The sequence below is a fragment of the Ascaphus truei genome, chromosome 1, assembly GCF_040206685.1.
Source record: "Ascaphus truei isolate aAscTru1 chromosome 1, aAscTru1.hap1, whole genome shotgun sequence".
Taxonomy (NCBI): Eukaryota; Metazoa; Chordata; class Amphibia; order Anura; family Ascaphidae; genus Ascaphus; species Ascaphus truei.
Genome location: NC_134483.1, coordinates 44,962,729 through 44,985,922, shown reverse-complemented (window position 1 = coordinate 44,985,922; position 23,194 = coordinate 44,962,729). Strand labels below are relative to the sequence as shown.

Below are 23,194 nucleotides of genomic sequence, written 5' to 3'. Positions count from 1 at the left end.
AAATGGCTAGACAATATACCTAAATGTCAGTTCTATAGGATTAAAAAAAAATTGTAGTTCTCAACAAGATTTTGTTAAGCAGGGCCATGAATTAGTAACTAAATTTCTTGATAAAGGCTACAATAAGGAATTAGTACTAACAATATTCAATGAGGTAAAGCTAGCTAATATAAATAGTCTATTAACAAAATCAAAGAATAGATACCAATCGAAAAAAAATTCGGCTGGAATCTTATGTGAAGGAAATCAGGTAATGGGACAGAATCAAGATAACAGCCCTAGGTTTATTACAAAGTCCAATCAGGCTGCCTCAAAAATTAAAGGGGTTTTAGGAAAGTATTGGAACATTTTAAAGAGTGATCCGGTTTTAGGATCCTCTCTACCATCCACTATACTTGTTACCTACAGGTGTGCTAAGAATATGAAAAATATTCCAGCACCAAATAAACTTAGGGAGATTTCAATCAAACCATCTACTATGGAGTAATCCACAACAAGGCAATCATGTGTGTGGGCGGAAACGTTGTTGGACATGTAAAACATCTGGTTGTCAACAATGTTTTTCGGTCCTTCTCAAATGGGAAAGAACATGAGGTTAAAGGGAGGATAAATTGCCTTTCAATGTTTGTAGTCTATTTGATCTCATGTTCCTGTGGCCCACAATATGTGGGAAGAACGATCCGTGCTGTTCGTACTAGATTTTTGGAGCATAGAAGGAACGTTCGTAATGGGAATCAGGCACATAGCCTATATAAACACTTTTCAAGAAAGCATAATAAAGATCCCTCTTCTATGAATATAATTGGGGATGAACATATTCTCTTGTCAGTTTTAGGTGGTAATAGATACAGGAGGCCCTGTCTTCGAGAGACCTTCTCGATCTATAACTTGGATACTCTGTCTCTGAAGGGTTTTAAGGAGTATTGACACTAGTACACTTATTTAGGTCCAGATCCATTTTTACCGCAGTTTCCCCTTTTCTTTGTTGACCAAATCACCAAGTTTTAACTTTTTAAGGCATAATCATGTTTTATGATGTATTTTAATATGTATATATAAAAGTATGAATTTATAGCAAATGAGGTTTCAATATTGAATATTTATGTATGAAATCAATTTACCAATGTGTTTGGCATTTCTTTTTAAAAACAATTTATATCCATTATTGGGCCTTTTAAAATATTTTTAAAACAATATTTTTATATTTTATTCTGAGTATGTCTATCAATTTTCACATCTGATATTTTATTAATATTTTCTGTCTCTCTCTGCATTTGTTATTGTGTTTTTGTTGTACATCCCAGTGTTTTATGTATAATGTATGTTTATTCTTGCATGTTTTCCCAATATCAGACACCTTTTTTCCAGATGAAAGGGTTCAAATTGGATTTCCAATTAATCAATTAGGATAATGGTATTTAAGGGCTATTAGCCCTGAAATCATTATCACCTGATGAAGTCGCCTCTTAATGCAACGAAACGCGTAGGGTTGCGTTGAGGGAGCGACATACGATTAGGAGCCAGGCAGAACCATCAGCACGTGTGCGACAGGGCTGTGGAGCTTAAGGAGTTTTCGTGAGTCTGCAACATGGCGAAAAACAGTGTGGACGCGCATTCCCAGACAGCGCCCTGAAGTGGAAGCAGCTTATACGGTATACACAGCCACACATGCTGCTCTGGAGCTTCAGCGTGGGACTTACGGTGATTTCTGCTGAGTGTTCTAATCACAGTTTCAACTCGCTTTATTCATTTTTCTCTTGCGAGTGGCCGTAATCTACTTTTATTGCATATTAAACTTGGTTACAATATAACGCTATGGGAGCCACGCTGTCCTTTTTTTTTGTAATATTATATATTGTGCTTTGTTGCAAGAGAGGACATCAAACCATTTCGAAGCAATGAAATGCTGCCCTTTCTGGTAAAGAATGTAAACAAATCAGCATAGCTACCCAATTTCCGTGCTCTACAATGATGGGGACGTATGCTAAAATCTACCTTTGAGTCCAGTTTGTTTGCGCCAGTTTCATTGGTGGTTGTTTCTGTCATTTCTTTCACATCAGGGTCCTTTATGCCGTGCATCAACTGGATATGGTTTTCTAACATCAGCCGTTTAGTGAAAGTACGTTTTGAGTTGGGGCAGAGCCTAAGTGGAGAGATAAACATTTTGGTAGATTGTTAGCATCAAATGATTAATGTAAACTCATACATTTATGTTACTAAGCCACGCTGGTGAAGACATGTTTAATTAAAACTATGTTTAATAATACTATGTGTTAGGTCCATGCATTTGCAGATAATTACAAAAAATATGAATATTAGTTTCTCATGATGAAATCTAAATTTTAAAAGGTTTTAAAAAGGTGTACACCGAATATAGGAGAGAAATACCTCACAACAAAAAGGGAGTATATTCAGCTCTGTCCCTGGTTATAGTTTGAAAGGTTTATTCGTCCTGGCCAGGTGGATACTTTTTAAACTGGAGACATTTTTTTTCGTTCGCGGTATTTCTATGTTAATGAAAGGAGGGGCACAGCCTCTCCCTTACAGTTTAAAGAATGTGAAGCATTCACATTAAAATTAACTAGCTCTGTGCTTAAGCAGTTTATTTATGAGAACAAGGTAATGTAGAACTGTTTTCTCATCTGTTTATTTCTGTGAAGCTGGCTGTGTATGAGAGACGTTTTTGTGTTGTGTGTCCTGTATTGTGTGTAACCAGTAAGATAACACATTTCAATTTTATTTCTACAGGATTAAAATCTGTTTGGGAATGTTTTTGTTTAAAAATGCTGGTAAAAGCTCACTAGCACTGTTTGAATTAATATATTGTATTATATATGTATATAACGCCATTAATGTTCATAGCGCTTCAAAGGAGGGTGTCCGTGATGGCAAATGCTGCAGAGAGGTTGAGTAATATGAGCATCGTGTAATGATATCTGTCTTTAGCAGCATGGAGGTCATCAGTTATTTTAGTGAGAATGGTCTCCGTTAAATAAGCAGTATAGAAGCCATATAAGACAGGTAGGGTCAAGCTTGCTGTTTTTGAGTCATGGTATAACTGGTATAACTGTTGCATGTTTGAAGAGATTTTGTTTAGTTTAAGAGAGGGCAGAGTTGAAACGGGATAGCATAAAATTGTATTGATGGAAGTTTGCAGGAATATGAGATTTCTTTCAGAAGGCATTCAGGTGAATGAGTGGAAGAATATTGCATGCTCTTGTTGGCATAGATTTGGTGTTTATAAGTAATTTGAAATATTCCTGTTATTTAATTTTTGAAAGACCATACAAAATGCAGTTTTAGGACAGCGTGGAAAGCTTCATACTTAACATTAAACTAATGCTACAATCCGTGGCGCGAGGGATTAATAAGACAGTGAAACCCATTATCTGCTATCCGTACTTTGAGGTTTCTGGCAAAAAGCCTGGAACAACTGCTTGTTTGCCCAGAAAGGAAAAAAAAGCGCTTTGAAAATGATTTTTTTATTCAGAGTGTCTTCTAAAGTTAATGCTGGCCGTGTACTCAGCACTTTGCAAAGAGTTCAAAATTATTTGTCTATTTTAAAAGGAAATCTCTTGTTCAGGATTTTTATTATATTTACAGGTTCCCTATTGTTAATGCCACAGTTGTTAAAAGACCTACTGCATGCTTTTTCTTTTAACACAAGCAGTAAATATTTTTATAGTCGCTACACATACAAATCTATTTACCAGTTTAATTTTGCTATATATCAAGCAACCTGTTTTCATAACTATTTTTGTATTTTTGTTCACATAATTATATAGATAATATATGAACAAAAGAGGGGAGATACATAGGTTATTGAAGTACTCTCTGAGATCCCTATAGAGGATCCAGAACTTGATATGTTGTAAATAATACACAATGCAAAGCAGGTTCAGAATTTATTTGAAGCAATGTTAACTCCAATGGCTTTTGCAGTAATAAAGGTTGCTGCCATACTAACAGGGCTGACAGGCCCCTGGTAAAAAAATAATAATACCTGCAAAGCAGGTAGCAAGCCGTCCCTATGTTGAGGGATATAGCATATCTGCCAAATTTATAATTTTGTAACCATTTATTCGTTTTTGGGTATGTCCTGGACATAGAGTTAAAGGACAGGGGATATATAATTGCAAGTGCAATTGCATAAGTGAACAGGGTATACATTATATATAGGGCATTTCAGATTTTTTGCAGAATAGTTACAGTGGAGTGTTTGAGGTGAAAGCCAGGAGTGACTGTGGGTGTGGGACAATAGCCATGAGTGCAGGCTGTTGGGATGCTTGATTTGTGGGGTGAGTTTTAAGGTTATTTAGTAATAAATGACTAAAAGATTGACACCATTTGCATCAGAGAAAATGGCAGATGGCAGTTAGGTATGAATGAGAGTAAGTGTGTATTGGGAGAAGAGAGATTGATCTGTAGTTTGAGACAGTGTTTTTGTCCCCATTTTTGAAGATTGGGACAACTCTGTCAGTTTTCCAGGTCTTAGGGATATGGCCTGCAGATAGGATAGAGTTGATTATGGAAGCAATTGGTTTGGCACAGGCTGAGGTACCAAGTTTTAGGAACTTGGATTGTAGCAAAGTCAAGTCCACATTGGTTGCTTAGTTTAAAATTTGAGGAGCGTTAATAGGGGATATCTCTGTTTATATGCGGATTCTAATAATAGTAGTAACCCTATTAATACAAGAATTTATTTCTAGGTATAAATTCTCTCCCTATGAGACACTTATGGGATGAGTTATGACCATCAGTAGTTCAAAGTAACGAATTAAGGACCATGTTATTGGTAATAAAACAATTAATAAGTATTGCATGCAACTAATATATATTTTTGGAGTCTTTCTAGGCACAGGTTAAAGCTGAAAGTGCACCTACGCGAGACGGGTTAATGGTCAAGCATTTTCTACACAAGCACGCTCTTCATCCCAGATGAAAAGGCCATTTAAATACTACTCATCACCAGCATTGCAGTAAAAAATTTGCTTATCATCATGGATACACATCACGCACGTCAAAATAGTGCCAGCCTAGGCACAAACAACTAATAAAGACAAAGACATAGCGCCTGAAAATTAGTGTTTTGATGGACACAATACTATCTGACAACTAATCATCAAGGGAGAAAGGTCATAGGCAAAAAAGTCCAGGCCTCAACACACCAAAGGCCGTGAGTCAACCACAAAGAAAGGATCACAAGTCAGCCATTTTGACCAAAGCAGCCATCTTTTTCCGTTTTGCCATTCTGAGTAAATGCAGTATGAAAGATGCGTGCAAGAAGAATGTTTTTGCAGTCGCTCTTAACAGAAATTAGCCCCCACTAATTCTCACAAATAGCTGACCCTTAAATTATGTGACATATTGAGACGTAAGTCATTTTCTAATCTATAGAAGTATTTAATGTTACATATATATATATATATATATATGTCTCTATTGGTCACTACAAGGCCATAGTCATAGAGAAGAGTACCAAGTAAGGGTATTTGTTCTTTTAGAGAACAAAAAGAAGGGAATTGTTAGGACCAGTAGGTCAGGCCAGAATCTACACTTGTGTTAAGTATCAATTTTGTCTGATCATAACTAGTTAAGATTATGTAGTCAGCCTTTTGCTAAAATATAATTCCTAATGCACTCAGTTTCTGCCAAATTACATTTCCTTTCTTCCTGCTCAGGATATTGCTAAGATACTTTTTGTATTGTCAGTCTCCTGCTCTTTTAGTTAGAATATAATAGACGGATTCTCTGAAAGACGCAAAATAGTATAATTTAGTTGCTAGAGATTCAAGGTCTCTTGATAACAGACAATGAATAAGCTATGTATTCAGACATTGCTTGTATTGGGAGAAACACGTCCCAAAATCATGCCACTAATATGTCCTGCCCCTAAATCGCCTCTAATCAATGCTACGCCCAAGACACGCCTATGTTACGCCTATGTTACGCCTATGTTATGCCTATGTTACGCCTCTACCCAATATCTTCTTTTTCTGGTATAAAAGTCATTACCCAATGAGTAATAAATTGAGACAAAAGATTTGAAACCTGGCTTGCGTTACGTTTCATTTCTTTCGTATTCCCGGGCCTGTAAGTTCAACAAAAATCGGAGATAACAAGTTGCAGGGCGTGAAAGCTTCCCGGGGAGTCTGCTGCAATAATGGTGCAGATTGTGTATCCAGTAACAAGGCCTTCAGCTTTCTTGGCAGAGGAAAGGTTCCTCTCAGTTCTGAAGCCTAGGCGAGGAATAAAGGTTTTCCTTCACTATGTTAAAGGTTTTTGTTTGTGTAGGGTGGCATCCCTTATCAAAATCCATGTTCACCATGTCTTCTGTACCGGTCACTAAAGTTACTGGCAACCTGAAAACTAGGCGACTTAATACCTTACAGCTTGCCACTTGCACCACATCAGACGATTTTCAGTACACAAAAGCCAAAAGGGGGGAAAGTCTCCTTTATTAATTGTGTGTGTTTTTTTTTAACACGTTAAAATTGCCTCCGATATCATATAGTTTGCCTTTAAATATTCTGTTTATCATTCTTTCACTGTTGGTATATATAAAACAAACAAAAAAAAAACATGCTTAGAGCATGAGCGCTGGGTGTCCTGCAACTTGCGGAGGCGAGGGGGGGGCGCAATTGCAGGCTATTTGAGCAAGCAGGAAAGTTTAAAAATGTTATTTACAAAAGCGCCGAGCGTGAGCCGGATCTTGCATATATATATATATGCAAGTAACCGTGCCAAGCGCCGCCCGCTCAGCACCAGCGGGTACTCAGCCATAGAGTGAAAGTCTTCTCTTTAAATGTCAAGCCTGTTCTAGCACTATACTGAATCAAGAGCAGTGACATGTTTAAGATGTAAAAGGGATGGATTCGATTGATCAGGCCATTTTCAGGAGAAATGCAACATTGCCAATGGGAACTTTCGGCCCAAAACGCCACGATGGGCAAAGATAGAAATCAGCCACTAATGTGGATAAAAATAATATACATATAAAAATCAAACTCCATGGTTACAAAGTAACTTAAGAATGTTTTGAAAATATTTGTGTGAAGAGGAGACAGGGGAGGGGTTTAATTTTCTCTGGCGCCTCCCTTTTGTGTTATATCGGTGTGTGGTGAACAGGAGTTTGCATGTATAAAGCCCTCCCCACCCCTCTTCTCCCCCCTCCTGATCTCCAGTGACCTCAATGTAGGATGGGCTAAAGGTTGAGTAAGCACCCACCCCATTGAAAGGCTCCAATAAAAACGAAATTCTTCCTAATATCTAAAGGAACTAAAGCAGTCAAATGTTATTTTTAATTGGATTACTTTTGCTAAAGACAATTGCAGAATTTAAATAATTTTTGCAAACTACTAGGTATTTACTTCTTGCTAGCTGGCTATTGTAACTGAGGGTAAAAGTAAAGTAAAGTACGGTTGTCACTCATTAAGTTGCAATATTGCCCTATCACAGTCTAATGAATAACCCCTCAAGATCTGCCTGCTCTTTTTCGCAATCTTTCTTTTTCAGAGTCTTCAGTAAGGGATATAAAGGAGATAAGACTGCTCATCCCATAAATACCAGCTCCCAACTCTACGGAGTAATAGTGTAATACTACTGATCCTTATTGTGTTATATCTGGATGTCTTCAGTAAGGGAGCCAAATCAGGAGTACAAGGGAGCTCGACCATGCTCTCCCAGTCAAATATCCACACACATTATATTAAAAGTCTGCTTTTAAAAACAGCAACATATGGAGCTTGATTATTTCATTTGCCTTTTTATGCTCTAATTTCTTTAACAACTATCCTAGTAATTCAGTATCCTGAATAATGCAAGAGGCACTTTATTTAAAAAAAAAAAACCATTTACAGTAAGTATGTCAGGATAAAACTTTGGATTGTGAGCCTGTAGTTAAATAGCCGGTACAGTACTGGAGATCAAACATTTTGAAAACACTGCGGCTAGAAGACATCAAGTATTTGGCATCCAATTCTACCAACTATAGCTATAGACTTGGTTTCCTTATCAGTAAGCCAGCATCTAATCATTTCTGTGATCCTTCTGCCAATCTCCTCGCTCTTAATCCACTTTCTATGATCCTTTCTTATTTTTCTTTACTTGCTCTCCAAACATTATTTTGATTGCTATTTACCTTCTATCTGGTAAATATTTGTTGTTTTTGCAGCACAGAGATCAGAAAGCATATACGCTCCAGGCTGCGCAACACTCAATTCGCGTCTTGCATCTAGAAGAGTGGAGTTTTTCTATGTAACGCAAAGAAAGGCTTTAGCACACCAAACATCCCTCTTATAAAAAGAGTGTTTATATCTGAAACCAGCAACAGAAGTACTTTAATATTTCTGACTGTGTCTATGTGGCTTATTGACACGAACGGACACATTTATTAATCAGTGGTGCACTATAAGAAATCTCATTGCCCATGCATTTGAATGAGCCATAAAAATGTTTTTCTGGTGCGGATGAAATCATGATATAGCACTGCATACGATCATCATCTTCAGCCCTTGTCGATTCACTGCTGGATGAAGGCCTCAAATGATCTTCCCAGTACTGCTGTTGCAAGCCCCTCTTCACCAGGTTGCTCCAACATATTTTGATTTCATCCTCATCTTACCGTTAGTTGTTGTCTTGGTCTTTTGATTCCCCTTGGAATCCAGCTGAGTACCATCTTTGTCTAACGATGGTAATTTCTTCTTGTGATACGTCTGACCAACTGCGATTTTAATGTCTTCACCCTTGTGATGTCACAGACTTTTGTTTGGTTTCGAACCCATTAATTATTTTACCTGTCTTTCTCTTTGGGTAATACCCACTACACAGAGAGTTTTCTGAAGCTTCTGAATGGTTTGTGCTTTTAGGGTCCAAGATTCACATCCATAAGTGAGCACACGCAGAATACACTGGTCGAAACTTCTCTAGAGGCACAGTAGAAGGCTCCCATGAAAGATTGTCTCGTTTCTTCCAAATGCGCACACTCCCATCTTCATATTCCTATTGATTTAATTCAAAAGGTTCCAATCCATTGTAACTTGCTGGCCAAGGTAAACATTGTTTCCCAAATGCAATGTCTTGAACAATTCAAGTGAAGCTGTGAAAAGCTTTGGTGACATGGTGTCTCCTTTGTCGCACTCCATTGCTGATCCTTATGTAATCGAATGCTTGATGTGGCACTCTCGTAAATGTGCTTTATAATATCAATGTATCCTTCAACACTGTCTTGTTGATGCATTTTGAACCACTGCAGTAGACACAGAAGCAAAATGCTTTTTTGTAAATCTTTGAATCCTAAAATGAATGTTTAGATCATATTCGTTACTTCTGGAAATCAGTTCTTGAACGACTTGGATGTCGTCCATTGTGTTGTATGCGCTGCAAAATGCCATTGTTCTCTAGGCTGATGTAAGTCTAGGGTATGTTGCAGCCGATTAGTGAGCATCTTCGTAAAAATCTTCTAAGTGATTCGAAGTAGACTAGGGAATTGCTCCAACGTTCTCGAATTGTCCTGTTCTTCAAGCAGCATGTAAAGAGTTTTGTCAGGATTTTCTCTACTTCCCCAGATCTTTCAAGATTTAAGCTGTAATTCCATCTTGCCCGGGAGCCTTCCATTCTTAATATATTTTATTGCTTTTGTCACTTCTTCTGGAAGGATGCACGGTACATAATTGGTGGTTTCTTCTTGCTTTGATGGATGGATTATGCCCTGTGTTATCGGTGTTCTTATACAATTTCATGTAGAAGTCCTCAACTCTCTTTCCAATCATGATTCGCTGTGTTTAAGCTTTTGTTATCTTTGATAGTCTTCCTAACCATATCAGTTACATTTTCTTATGAAACCCCCCTCCTAAGGGGTTAATAGAAGGTTAGAATGTATCAGGCTCCACCCTGTGTTGCCATGGGATCATGCAGTCTAAGCACTGGATGATCAACACTCAAGCAGAAAGCTCCATGGCGATACCGGAAGTGACAACCGTGACAGGCAGTGACGTCAGGAGTTTCTCCCTGATCATCAGAGGACTGCAGCCGGATCCTCAGAGCAGCACACACGGTGATCTTAGCACAGTGTTTTCCTCCTGTCATAGTTTATCTTTCATGTACAGAGTGCGAGTACCTAAAGTACATGACTTTTTTTCTACTAAATTGTTTATGATTTAATTGCACTATGTCTCTTTTGTGTCTCTGAATGTGGGATTATCTACACTCATCACGCCAAGAAGAAAAGTGAATGCTACAGTTAGGAGAAGGCTGTTTATCCATCTAAACACTGTAAGTGGGCTGACATATGAGCCAAGATTGGATCCATACACCGCCTTTGAATATTTCCAACACAGTGTACACTATATAGTCTCTCTTTTTTGGGTACTTCTGCTCCTTTTGGATCTTGTGGAGAGTTGCCATGGGATCATGACATCACAGCAAGTATATTAGAGAAGGAGAAAGTTTGAGAGGGTCAGGTTCCCTGTGAGGACAAGAGGAGCGGAACCTCGGGGGTGAGGAGGTAAAGATGTTCCTAAAGTAATAAACCAGGCCCCTTTTATTTTGTTGTGTTAAATCCCCTAAGTTAGGATCCCATATGAAAGCATATGGTGTTCTACAGATCCTAAAGCAAGAAAACCGGCATGCCACAGAGGGCTTCAGGTCTCCTCAGTAATTGCTTTTCTTCTATATCTCAACTACAATCTTCATACGTTCTTCATAATTAATGTACCCATGGATTTCTAGCAAGCTGAAGCCATTCTTCAGTTCTAGTTGAAATTCCCTGCTATTTATTTATAAAATGTTTTACCAGGAAGTAATACATTGAGAGTTACCTCTCGTTTTCAAGTATGTCCTGGGCACAGAGTTAAGACAAATAATACATGGTTACAAATACAGTTACATAAGTGAACAGGGTATACATTATATACAAGATATAACATGCACAGAAAGAGATAATATATATTATAGCCGTATGTAACAGTTACAGACCAGATAAAAATATGAGACAGCTTTAGTTTTGAAAGAACTTAGACTGGTGGTGGCTGAGAGAGTCTCCGGTAGATTGTTCCAGTTTTGGGGTGCACGGTAAGAGAAGGAGGAGCGGCCAGCTATTTTGCTGAACCTTGGGACAATGAGTCAGATCTCAGATGATAAGTGCTGCATGTGGTAGGGGTGAGGAGCATGTTCAGATAGGCGGATAGCTTCCAAGGAAGTATTTGAAGGCAAGACAGGAAATATGAACTTTGCACCTAGACTCAAGTGATGAGCAATCTAGTTCTTTGAGCATTTCGCAGTGATGTGTGTTGTAGTTGCATTGGAGAACAAAACGGCATATTGAATTGTTGAGGGTGTCACGTTTGCCAAGGTGGGTTTGGGGAGCCGAGCCGTATACTATGTCCCCATAGTCGATAATTGGCATTAGCATCTGCTCTGCGATACGCTTTCTGACTAGCAGACTTAGGGAGGATTTGTTCTTGTAAAGTACACCTAGTTTGGCATAGGTTTTGGATGTCAGGGTATCAATGTGCATCCCGAATGTTAAATGGGAGTCAAACCATATGCCCAAGTATTTAAAACTAGTAACAGGAGTTAGGGTGGTGTTAGCGTTGATTCTGATCTGGAGCTCAGTCATTGGAAGCTTTAAAAATGTAGCCATGGTCCCAAATACCATTATTACAGTCTTGTCAGTGTTAAGAAACAGTTTGTTTTGGGAAATCCAATTTTCAAGTCTCAAAAAGTCAGATTGAAGTATGTGTTCAAGGTCAGAGAGGCTATGGCTGTGTGCATATAAGATTGTGTCATCTGCATACATGTGTATTGAAGCTCCCTTACAAGCTGTAGGAAGATCATTGATGAACACGGAGAAGAGTAGGGGCCCCAGAACTGAGTTTTGCGGGACACCACAGGTGATATCCAAGGGGTTGGAGTTAGAGCCCGAGATTATTCTTTGTTATTAATGTTGATTGTTTTTGTGTTCTTTTTTCAGTTGTCTTCTTCCCACCTTCGCATTCAGATATAATTTGCAGCTTAGCATATATGGTCATAAATGGCTACGAAACACACAATACAAAGACTGTGAAATCTTCAGCCTTTAAAATTTATTTTAGATGTGACTATGAGACCTTTAACTATGGTTTTATATTTAAACATGGCCCGAGATGGCATTTGGTAACAAAATAAATATTTACTGTCTGAGTCAGAACATCCTAAAAATTACACAAGTATAGAGAACTTACGAGCAGCTGTAGAGTTTCTTGATGCCCTTGTGTTTGATACGGTTGTGGCGACACAGACTGTGAGAAGAACTAAAAGATTTGTCACATTGTCGGCATGGGTGCTTCTTCATTTGCTTTAAAGAGATACAGAAAACAAAAGCATTAACGTGTGCAAAATAATGACAAATATTGACAATTTGATATTTAAAATTTGACATTCTGATCATTATAAAGACCCCAAAAAGTAAGGCAAAGTAATATAAAAATGTGCAGCACCATCATGTGTGTGTTTGTCAACATATACATACATGTTTTTATATGCAGGAAACTAAGTACAGTAGATCGGTAAGATGGTAAGACTAATAACGACATGGTAACTTGACTAATTCATATAATTTGATATCAAGATTTAGACTAAAATGGATTGTCAACAAACAATCCTCACTACTACCGTTCAATAATTAAACTTATAATTTTCTATAGAAAACCAAAGTAATAGGGATTCTAAGCTTTGCAGCAGGAAAAAAAATAAATAAAAAACTTAGATTCGGCAGGACTTTGAGAGACTGAAAAATCAGACAGCCAATCATTTATTATGGGTGCATTTCCAAGACACTGTTCATAAGACTTGCTTTTCCTTATTGCCCCCTGACCGCACATATTTCAAATTGCTCTAGTGATTTTCTATTATGGAGAAATATGCATGTAATGACAGCCTTTTCTGATACATTCTTTACAGCCTGATCCTGTTATATGCAGTTAAGGAATTATGAATTAGGTGGGATTGCTGCTTCAATTAAGGCTCAGAGAAGAAGTTGCAGATCAGTGACTCACATTAATGCAATGTACATGTCACAACGACTTTCTATTCCATCACAAATGGTACTATAAACTTTGTGATAATGAAGGTTAAGCGAGCCAAATTATGGTAACAAGCGACCCCATATGTAGCAGCACAACTACTAAATTGTTTTAATTGTGAGCATCGCTAAAAATGAAGCTTTATAGCTGATGCACTAGGAGATCCCCTTTCTCACTCAGTCTTTTTAAGCTTAAAATGCATAGGACTGGTCCTACATATTTGAGTATAAGTATTTTACTGCCACGGGCAATTTGTCCTACTTTTATACTGTGAGTGGCCCTTATCATAAAAAATTCAGAAGCATTTTGGTAATGTAGTGGTTAGTCAGTGTGATGCTTTTAAACTCAAGGGGCAACATAAAGCCTTAAAGATTTATTCTAGAATATTCCTGTCAGGATCGTTAACACCTGTGCTACTAAAAGCACCCACAATGCATTGCCCACCTTTTGCCTGCTGTCTCAGAGCAATATATTGCAGGCTACTTCAGGAATAGTAAAAACGCGTCTCAACAATAAGCACTGTAAATTGTTCTCACGTCTGAAGTGTTAAATAAATCTCTTTCATAATGAATGACGTACTGTACAGTGAAATGTGACCAGTGCAACTAACTTTTAACATTAAAAGCAGGCTACACCCCAATTGTGAAAAAAAAAAAAAAAAAAAATATAATCTGAATGGTTTTTTATGTACGGTGCATTTAAGGTATCTAGAATGGACAAAAGCCCATTTTACCAAGTAGTGCTAATCCATAAAAAAAAAATGTTTTAAATCTGGCGCCGACAGAATAAACAGACCAGAAGGACTGGTCCGGCGCAGGAAGGCATATTATGGAAGAGCCCCATTTAGTAAGTATCAATAAAATAATCAAGTGAAATCATACCAAAGTAATGGACTTCATGGTTTTCTACTGTGTGCTGCCATGTTCAGTGTCCTGCATCTCTCTGCTGTCCAACTGCCATGTCTTCTGATGTCAGTTATGGCTCTACCTGTGAGAGGGACCATTTGGTAACAGCACGAGGCAGTGTTTGAAAGTAGTGAAATTTTAATATAAAGTTGTCATTGCAGAATGAGCTTCTTTAGATGTGATGTATCACCGGTGTCCTATGCTGATTGATTTTAGTAACATTGTATCTTTCTGTCATCTTCATAGAGCGGAAAGTGGTGCGATGTTACATTGATAACTGGAACTTCCTGCATCACAGGACATCACCAAAGTGGTAATATGGCCACTGTTTTTTTTACATTTTGTTTATTTTTTAAGGGATCGTAACTTTAATATGCTTTGTAAAAAATGCAATAAAAAATAAACCATGCTTACCAAAAAAAAAACAACAATAGGAGGACTTAATTTTTTAGGGTGTAGCCTGCCTTCAACATCATGAAGACATTCTCTCTTGTAGATAAAGACTTGCAAAATATGCATGTAAAATGTTAACTTTTTTAGTGATCAAGGTATTAAATATCAAAATAGGTTTCCTCTCATGTCAGATGAACCTCCTGGTTACCCAGGGAAATCACTCATGGGCCCTGCCATTAGGTGGGTCTTCAAGGTCCACAAGGCTCCCAGAATGACCAGGACACTCCCGAAACCTTGGGTAGACTGGCTACATGTCCCATGTCTGTGGGTAAGTGCAGCTGCACGGAGAGGTAGTTTGCTCCATGTCCTTGCAGTGTATGTACTGTATGCATACATTAGTGTTTTTATCTATGAGTGCATACATACACAAATGAATGCATGTGTGGGCCTGTATATGTATGCATGCATGAGTGCAACCCATATAACGTTTATATGTCCATTACGGTTTAAGAAAAGGCCCACCATTGTTTCTCCCTATGGGCTCTTCTGACATGGTCACTCTCTAACTGTTTTGAGCTATTGACTTTTCTCGATCCCCTACGTTCCTCCTTCTCATTATTACTATCCTTAAAGTTCTTTGACCTGTTGTTACACACAGAATACATTATGGAAGGAGCAGGGAACCAAGGAAACTGCTGAATTGTCAAGGAGTTGTCCAAAACGTTATTAACTACAGTTTTATGATAGAAGCACCAGCTAACAGTACCAAAGAGGGAAAAAACAGGACGATAACATACTATAAACATCCAAAAATGACCTCTGCTTCAGTGGTTGTTTGGAACACTAGAAAATAAAACTTATTTTTCTATTAAGTGAAAATGTACCTGTCCATGTTCTTTTTTCATGTGCGTTATATATACGTCTCTCTGGGTGAAAAGTTGATCACAATCCCAACAGGTCCAGCCTGGAATAGTTGTTTCCTTGACCAACTGGCCAGCTTTCTTATCAGGGACCACAGATGTTTTCTCCAGCTTATCTGTCCCATTAACAGGCTTCGATTCCTCCTTACTCGTTAAATTCTGAATAGTGGGTTTAGTACTCAAAGGCAAATTTACACCTAGATTTGGGGGGCCTTCAACACTTTTCAATGTCCCATGCATGGACTGTAAAACAAAGAAGACATATGAGAAACACTAGAAATCCATATGATACTCTTGAACAGTTAACTTTTGATAAAACCATGTTAATTTATTGATACACCAGGAGAGCCATAAAAAAGACAAAACACAATTACTGATTAACTGATCATTATGCATGCAGGGGTTTGCGACCATACTGGTTTTTAACTCAACAATCTGCCCAACAGTCTCTCTGAATCTTGTATCTTGCAGTTATCCATTTATGCCATTTCATGTTTTACAGAAACCTTGACCCCTATTTGGCAACTTTATACTTTACAATTAAGGGAACAGTATACATGAAAACCTGAAGTGGGATTCTCCAAAACCTTAGAGCCATGAAAAATGTTAGCATGAGGATTCCAGCTCCCCTCAAACTAGATATTATTAGGGACCCAGAAAATCCCCCGTCCACAGGCAAGGCCGGACTTCTGCTACTTCATCCACGCCATTAAATGTTGTCGGGCATGTCATCACTATTATGAATATATAATATGATCCATAACAAACACAGTGTAATCAAAAGCAGACCAAGCACATGGCATGGTTTTCTTAAAAGCTAATAACTCCTACCTTGATGTGGTCCATCATTAGCTGCTTCTGTGCATACAAGAGAGAGCAGTCTGGACACTTGAATACAGACACTTTCTGGTGTTCGATGTGCTGATCAAAGTGGCGGAAGAGCAAGGGCTGTAGGGTGAACACGGTGTCACACATGGAACATTTGTAGATAATTCTGCAAAGAGAAACTTTTTCTGTAACTTGCTGGCTTTCTGGCAGGTGAATGTTTGAAAGAGAAATATTAACTACTAGGAATCATCCAGGGAAATATCAAGCAAGGGTGGACCTTTTCTTTACATTGCCATCTTCAATCAATCAAATTAGTGGTTAATTTATCAAAATTACTAAATACAGCTCACCCCATTATAGCGCGATCCACTATAACGCGGATCCGCTTATAACGCGGTTTGAGCGTGGACCGCGAATTTTTAAAAAAAAATTAAGTTTTTTTTTGCACACACACTGCACACTGCATACATTCACAGCACACTGCACACACCCACAGCACACTGCACACTGCACACACTCACAGCACACTGCACACTGCACACACACACCACACTGCATACACTCATAGCACACACTCACAGCACACTGCATACATTCACAGCACACTGCATACACTCAGCACACTGCACACACTCACACACACACACACACACACACACACACACACTGTCTCTTTAAGGGAGCTTGCTCTCGCAAGACAGAAGCAGGAAGCAGAGACAGGGAGAAGAGCTGCCAGATGCCGGGTAAGTGCTGTGTGCTGTTGCCGCTGCCCCACCGGGTCTAGGAACGCTGGGAGAGTTCTCAGCTTTCCCCCTCCGGCGGACACGGTACCACCACCACAAAAAAAAAAAAACTTTAAAAAAAAAATAAAAAAAATCCGGCGGCCATTTTTTTCCCGCGACCTTGTTTATAACGCGGTGGTCGCGGGTGGCCCCCGAGGACCGCGCTATAACGGGGTTAAGCTGTATTACTAGAACCATACCTATACATACATACCTGGTACGTCAACACTCCCTTAGAGAAATTCTAAAGTTACATTTATAGAGGTCTAGAGGGGGCGGGAGGTGGTGTGAGTTTACAAAGACATGTCACTCCCAGTTATCATTCTGTCCTTGAACATTAATTTGTACAATAGTCTGCATTTCATTTTTTGACGTTTCTGACCAGATCCCATTCACACCAAAAACAAGACTGTCTTAGATGCCCAAAAATTGGACATGAACCAGGGTGAAAAGCTACAAATTGATAATTTTCCATTTATATATGTGCAAGCAGCTCCTATCCTATACATCCAGATTTAAAGAACCAGACCCTCATACAAAAAAAAAAAAAAAATAATGAATGATCAAACGTTAAAAAGAATGGAGATCACAGACATTTGCATAAAAATGAAAGAAAATCATTGTAGAAACCACGGAAATACTTCCGTCCATGTCCGCAAAAATGTTTGTTATACACCGGAATACCGGAAACTGGATTTTTCTATGTAGCTTTTCATAGCCATGATTTGTGTTAAAAGCAGAATGCTGTATTTTTCTCCCGTAACACAACTTTTAGATGGCAAACAATATGCTATTCTGAATTAACACTGCTCGTTTGCTTTTCTATCCTATGCGCTTTCTTAAAAGTTCTACATTTTTATAAGGAGGGAAAGAATTAAAGATGAATGAACAAATTATATTACTCATTCTTCCTCAAGCTTCTTACTCCTAAAAGGAGCAAAGCGATTGAACAAAGTGATAACCAAGGCACCTTAAAAGAAATGCTTCACAATGCAGTTATTTTCCGATGACTTCTGAAACAATATTTTAATAGAGAAATCACTACGAACCAAGTAAAGGCCATTCATACCCGTGCATATTATCGCTCGGCAATAACGTAATTGCTGACAATGTGTCCTAGAGAAAATGACTGATAAGGGATGTTACTCACACAAGAAAGGGGACATTGATGACCATTTACATAATGTCTGTATCTCCGCGATGGTCTTTTCAGCATTCATTAAGTTCTCTGCACATGAGCACCATCTTAGCCATGTGGATCCGGAATACACTTATTTTCTAGTCGTTTCTGTATGTTTTCACTTTGACTGCAAGATTTTTCCCTATTGTTAACATTCATGTCTGATGCTCTCCTCCCTGTATTTAGGCCGGGGCCATGGTAAAAAAAATACAGCGCTGAGCCGCGCTGACGCTCATGCTCTCCTGCTCAAGCAGGAGCTTTTTTGTGTCCTGGCATGAGCGTCAGCGAGCGTGCTTGTGAGGCGGGTCGGGAGGCGGGGCTAGAGCGCCACGTCACCCAGTGCCATTGGCTTTTGCCGGTCACGTGCTTCCCTAGCGCGAAAAATTAAATGAATCTGTTGGCTGCAATTCCACACGCCTCCGCACGCCTGCGGAAGCGTCTACCAAAGCCCCATACATGCCGGATGCAGGAGGTAAGTTTCCTGGCTCAGCGTGTCTCAGCGCTGTATTTTTTACCATGGCCCCGGCTTTATGTGTAGCGACCGGTATTTTCAATCAATCAATCATCTGCATGTTTGTCTGTAGAATACTGCATGCATGGTTGGCATTGTAACAATACAAATATAAAATAAAAGAAAGACTGAAGTATCAAAGGACAATAGACGGAAATTCAAAAAATAAATAACGATGTAATACAGACAATGAAGAGCAAAAATAACTAGTTTCTTCTTTTGAACCATAGAAAACTGTTCCGTGTATATCATGTTCTTTTTATTTTCATAACTAAAAGCTAAATAAAATTAACACTGTTCGCTCTAGCCTTGGAATCTAGCGGAACAAAGTCGTTTTTAATGTGTCACAAACAGATTCACTTGAAAGCTGCAAGACAAAGATAGGATAATGGGCCATATTTATGGAGCAATACGTTGATGTAAAACACTTTACGCAGTGGTTCTCCACTTCAGTCCTCAAGCCGCCCCCACCCCAACAGGTCACGTTTTCAGGATATCCTTGCTTCAGCACAGGAGGCTCAATTAGTGGCTCAGTCTGACAGCCACCTGTGCTGAAGCTGGGATATCTTTAAAACCTTACCTGTTGGGGGGGTCTTGAGGGCTGGAGTTGAGAACCTCTGCTTTATGGTCCAATCACTTGAGTAGGCCAGAAGGAGTAATAACAGTTTACGACCACTTAGCAAATCTGAGTCAAAATGCTATAATCCTGCACCAAGCAGTGCCCTGTGGCTTGGTAAATACAAGTCAATGAGGTACCACAAAATACTAACGCCAGCGTGGCAAAGCATGCTACAGGACTTACCGTTGCACGGAGACGTCTCTAGCTGAAATCTACTACATTAATGTTAATTATACAGCAATCACATTTGCACAACATGTATCGAAAGCAGCATGTGCATTAGTATTACGTACTTTGGTTCTCCTATCTGGACACCAGGATGCTGTGTGTAGGCATGGGAATGTGTGCTGGGTGCGGATTTAAAAGCCATTGGACAAACAGGACACTTGAAGAAGACTTCACAGTGGGATCCTTGTATATGACACTTCAATGCAGCCACATCTGAATACACTACATTGCAATGTATACACCTGAAAAACACAACAAAAATTAGGTACAGTTCCACTGGAAGTATATTCAAAAGATTTAGATTGTGTGTTTAATCCTTTTTGCTTTCTTCTTTTGCCCCAATTCTATATGCTGTGAAGGCATCTTTTCTTTGCTTATGAAGAGATCAGCTACAGCAAGTACTCTTGCGAAGGGGGGAATAATTCCCCAGAGGGCCAAGAATCAAGGTCCCAAAAAGATTTAAGGGGAAAGCATCCAAGTCCTAAAATTACTTATTTGGAGGCCAAGTATGAAAGTCAGAAAATGATTTATTTGTGGGCTAAATATCAAGGTCCCCAAAAAGTGCATCTTTACACACACAAAATATATGATCGGTTAGCTACAGTATGTATGTTGATGCCACATCAGATGTGTAGAATAGTTTATTTATCCCGATTACCCACTAAACAGCAAGTTATGCATTTTATCTATTAAACAATAAGACAATGTACTTGGAACTTATTTTTAGGGACAGTGTGGGTACAATTAGAAAATATTCAGATATACATTTTAACAAACATGCCAAAAGGAACGCAAGAATTCTTGGCAATTTCAAACACTTCTACTTTTCCTTGAGTAGTATACTCCTAATTAAATAATATTCATATTTCACAAATGTTCATAATTAAATGGTGTCATTAGTTACAAGAACAAGTCGCTATTAGCAAGTATTCATTTGACAACGAATTAAACGGAAGAAAACCACGCCAATAAGAGTACTTACCGGAAACCAATCCTACGAGTGTAATGTAGACAGTTCCTGGTGACATGAGTTTGAAAATGGGCAGAACGGCAAATTGCTCCACATTCAGGACATGTGTATGGGGATTTATGCTGGTGTATCCTTTGATGGGAGGCAAAGCTACACTGGTTTGGCAGCAGCATCTGACAGATACTGCATGTCTTCTAGAAACAAAAACAACACATTTACATGAGTAATGTACATTTTGTATTGTACTTTTTAACAAAGCAAATCTTATCCCCGGATATGTAACAGAATGTGACACGAGTTTCCTTTCTGGTTTATAGCATTTTCTGCATTTTATTTATTTTTTGTGTTCTAATCTAAGATGTAATTATTTCGAACTGAAAGGCAATGCCTATAATGCATAAAATAAAGTGCATTATCCATGCAGTTTGGACAGTCCATTGAATTTCATAACTGAAATATACACAGGGAAAACATTATAGAAGCCCCTAAAGTACTAGTGTAAAACAAAAAAAAAATGAATTTGCAAAAACAAATCCTATATTGCAATGTTTTGTATTAGCACAATTGTATATTTTTCTTGCCACACATGCCATACAGTGCTTCCACTGCAGCCAGGGATTCTTGGAAATGACATGCAAATGAGCACACAGGGTCACCTTTTGCTTCTAATCCATTTTAACGTGGAGCCCTATACGTTTGTGCCTGCATTATTACATTATTTTTCAGCATAGCCTGGGTTAAAGCCAGTATAACCATTATCACACTGATGAGACTCAAAAGGTCAAAACAGCCGTCTGTGAGTAGGGTTACTTGCTATGCACTTCTTAACCCAGGCTGTGCTCAAAAGTGGTGTAATAAGGCAGGCCTAAGCTTATAGGGCTCCATGTTAAAATGGATTAGAAGCAAAAGGTTACTGGCGATAATGGTGAAAGGCAGGGTTGCAGACCTGTCAGACATTTGAATGTGTGGTATTTTTATTTGCTGTACACTGAGGGGTTTTCTCTTTTTTGCCTACCATAACTTATGTGTTTATAATAATGTGTTTTTCTAATAAATATGAATGTTTTGCTGTTGAAGCTATTAAAAATGTCCAAAGTAATACTAAAAATAAAGTGGCAAATTACAACCAAATTGTAAATACAGTACCATGGAAGATATTTCCCTGCAACATCCACATAAAAAAAAAAAAAAGTTTAGTATTTGTTGAGCATGTAACCAACATTATCCTGCATGTTGAGAACTCAAAATAAATAAATAAATAAAAATAAAAAAAGAGACTTCTGATTACTTGCAGGATTTCACATTGTCTAGTTAACAATTTGTATCTGTATTGATCATATCGGAATGTGATATTCCTAAACCTTTGAATACCAGAAAAGCATTACGCAAATAAAATCCAAAAGCAGAGGGGGAAGGGAAGGTTGTCATTTTCTTAATAGAACAGTGCTGCAAGTATTTCATGCATATTAACCAAAAATAAGTGTAGCCGGGACCCCGTTTCTTCCCCAATTGTTGTGTGGGGTGGGTTATGTCGCACCCAGGGAACGCTCCAATAATGGAGGTTCCGCGTTAAGGGAGCCGCCATGTTTAAGGGTGGCGCCGGCGCAGACCTAGTCCGGCAAAAGGTTGCGCATGCGCAGAGCAGGTCACAAAGCCCGCGAAGGAGGAGAGCTCAGGGAGGAGGGGAGTTAGGGGACTACGGGTCCCAGCAGCCCCCGCGGTCCCCCGTGACACGGCTGAACCAATCAGGTACGAGGATAGGGAGGAAAAGGAAGTGATGGGGCGCACGAGGAGTGAGAGCTAGCTGGCGGAGGAAGGAGAAGGAGCTCCGGTGTAGGGAGGCAGGCCGCCCATACCTAGGCCGCAGGCCCCCAGACCTAGTTAGGCCCTGAGCCCCAGTAGAGTGCAGCGGAGCTAGGGACGGGCCATAGTTAGGTTCCGGATCCCCTTCTGTGAATACGATTGCTATCAGGACAGTTCTATATAAGCGGGAGGCCTGGGACCAGGCCCCGCCACTAAGCCGCAGCGTGTCTGGGTGGGATCGCCCCGGACACTCACGGGTGACATCATCTACGCCCACGCCGATCCTTTGTGAAGATAGTTGCAGAACCGGGTACAGGAGTGCCGGCAGGTAAACTCCAAGTGCACCAATGGTACCATTTTCACTCCGGGACACGGTGGCTGCGCAGTCACACACTTATACATCCACTGACACTTAGGGGTGGGGGAACTTATTCCGCACGGGAACTGGACACGGGGTGGGATCACCCGGTGAAGGGAGAGGGAGAGTGAGCGTTCAGCGGACGCTGGTAGTAGTGTCTCCTCTAGGGAGGGACACCTGTTATTTAATCTGTTGGTTGCTGCAAGTAAACATATATTGGTTAAGGTATATCGCTGTGTGTGTGTTCATATATATAAGTTCCTGCGAAGACCCACTTCCCCTAGGGCGGAAGCTGTCGCAGGTGGAGGCATTGCACCAAGTCATAAGTATTGTGAGCACCCCAGGCTCTCCGTGGCAGAGGCTTAGGTGCTGTGAGCCTACAGGTTATTATACAGCATATGGTAGTGGCCTGTGTCCGATAGGAAGCACGGCTACATTTGGAGGCGCTGCTGAGATCTTAGACCTGGGGTGCCCCCCAAGCCAAAAATACCGCCATGGCCCTTCCCTCGCGTCAGGAAATACACGACTGGGCGCGACAAATGCGCACACCCACCCGCCACGCAGTGGCTGTGACCCGAGTACCCATGGTCCTATCCTTAGAGACATTGCAAACGGCCCTACGACAACTACCGGGTT

The 23,194-nt window shown here is 39.5% G+C and overlaps 1 protein-coding gene across 9 annotated transcripts in view; it reads right to left on the bottom strand.

The window, feature by feature from the left end:
- Nucleotides 1–23,194, bottom strand: part of ZNF532 (zinc finger protein 532) — a 124,074-nt gene that overhangs the window by 19,124 nt on the left and 81,756 nt on the right. For 8 of the 9 annotated variants that reach the window (XM_075587286.1, XM_075587303.1, XM_075587268.1 and 5 more), the window contains 6 exons: nt 20,410–20,591; nt 19,493–19,669; nt 16,111–16,273; nt 15,244–15,522; nt 12,222–12,334; nt 1,996–2,143 (listed from right to left, as the gene is read on the bottom strand). In XM_075587286.1, the coding sequence (XP_075443401.1) occupies nt 1,996–2,143; nt 12,222–12,334; nt 15,244–15,522; nt 16,111–16,273; nt 19,493–19,669; nt 20,410–20,591 (1,062 nt within the window). Of the gene's footprint in view, nt 1–1,995; nt 2,144–12,221; nt 12,335–13,942; nt 14,049–15,243; nt 15,523–16,110; nt 16,274–19,492; nt 19,670–20,409; nt 20,592–23,194 lie in introns of those variants that run through there. The other variant, XR_012799280.1, reaches the window with a different exon arrangement.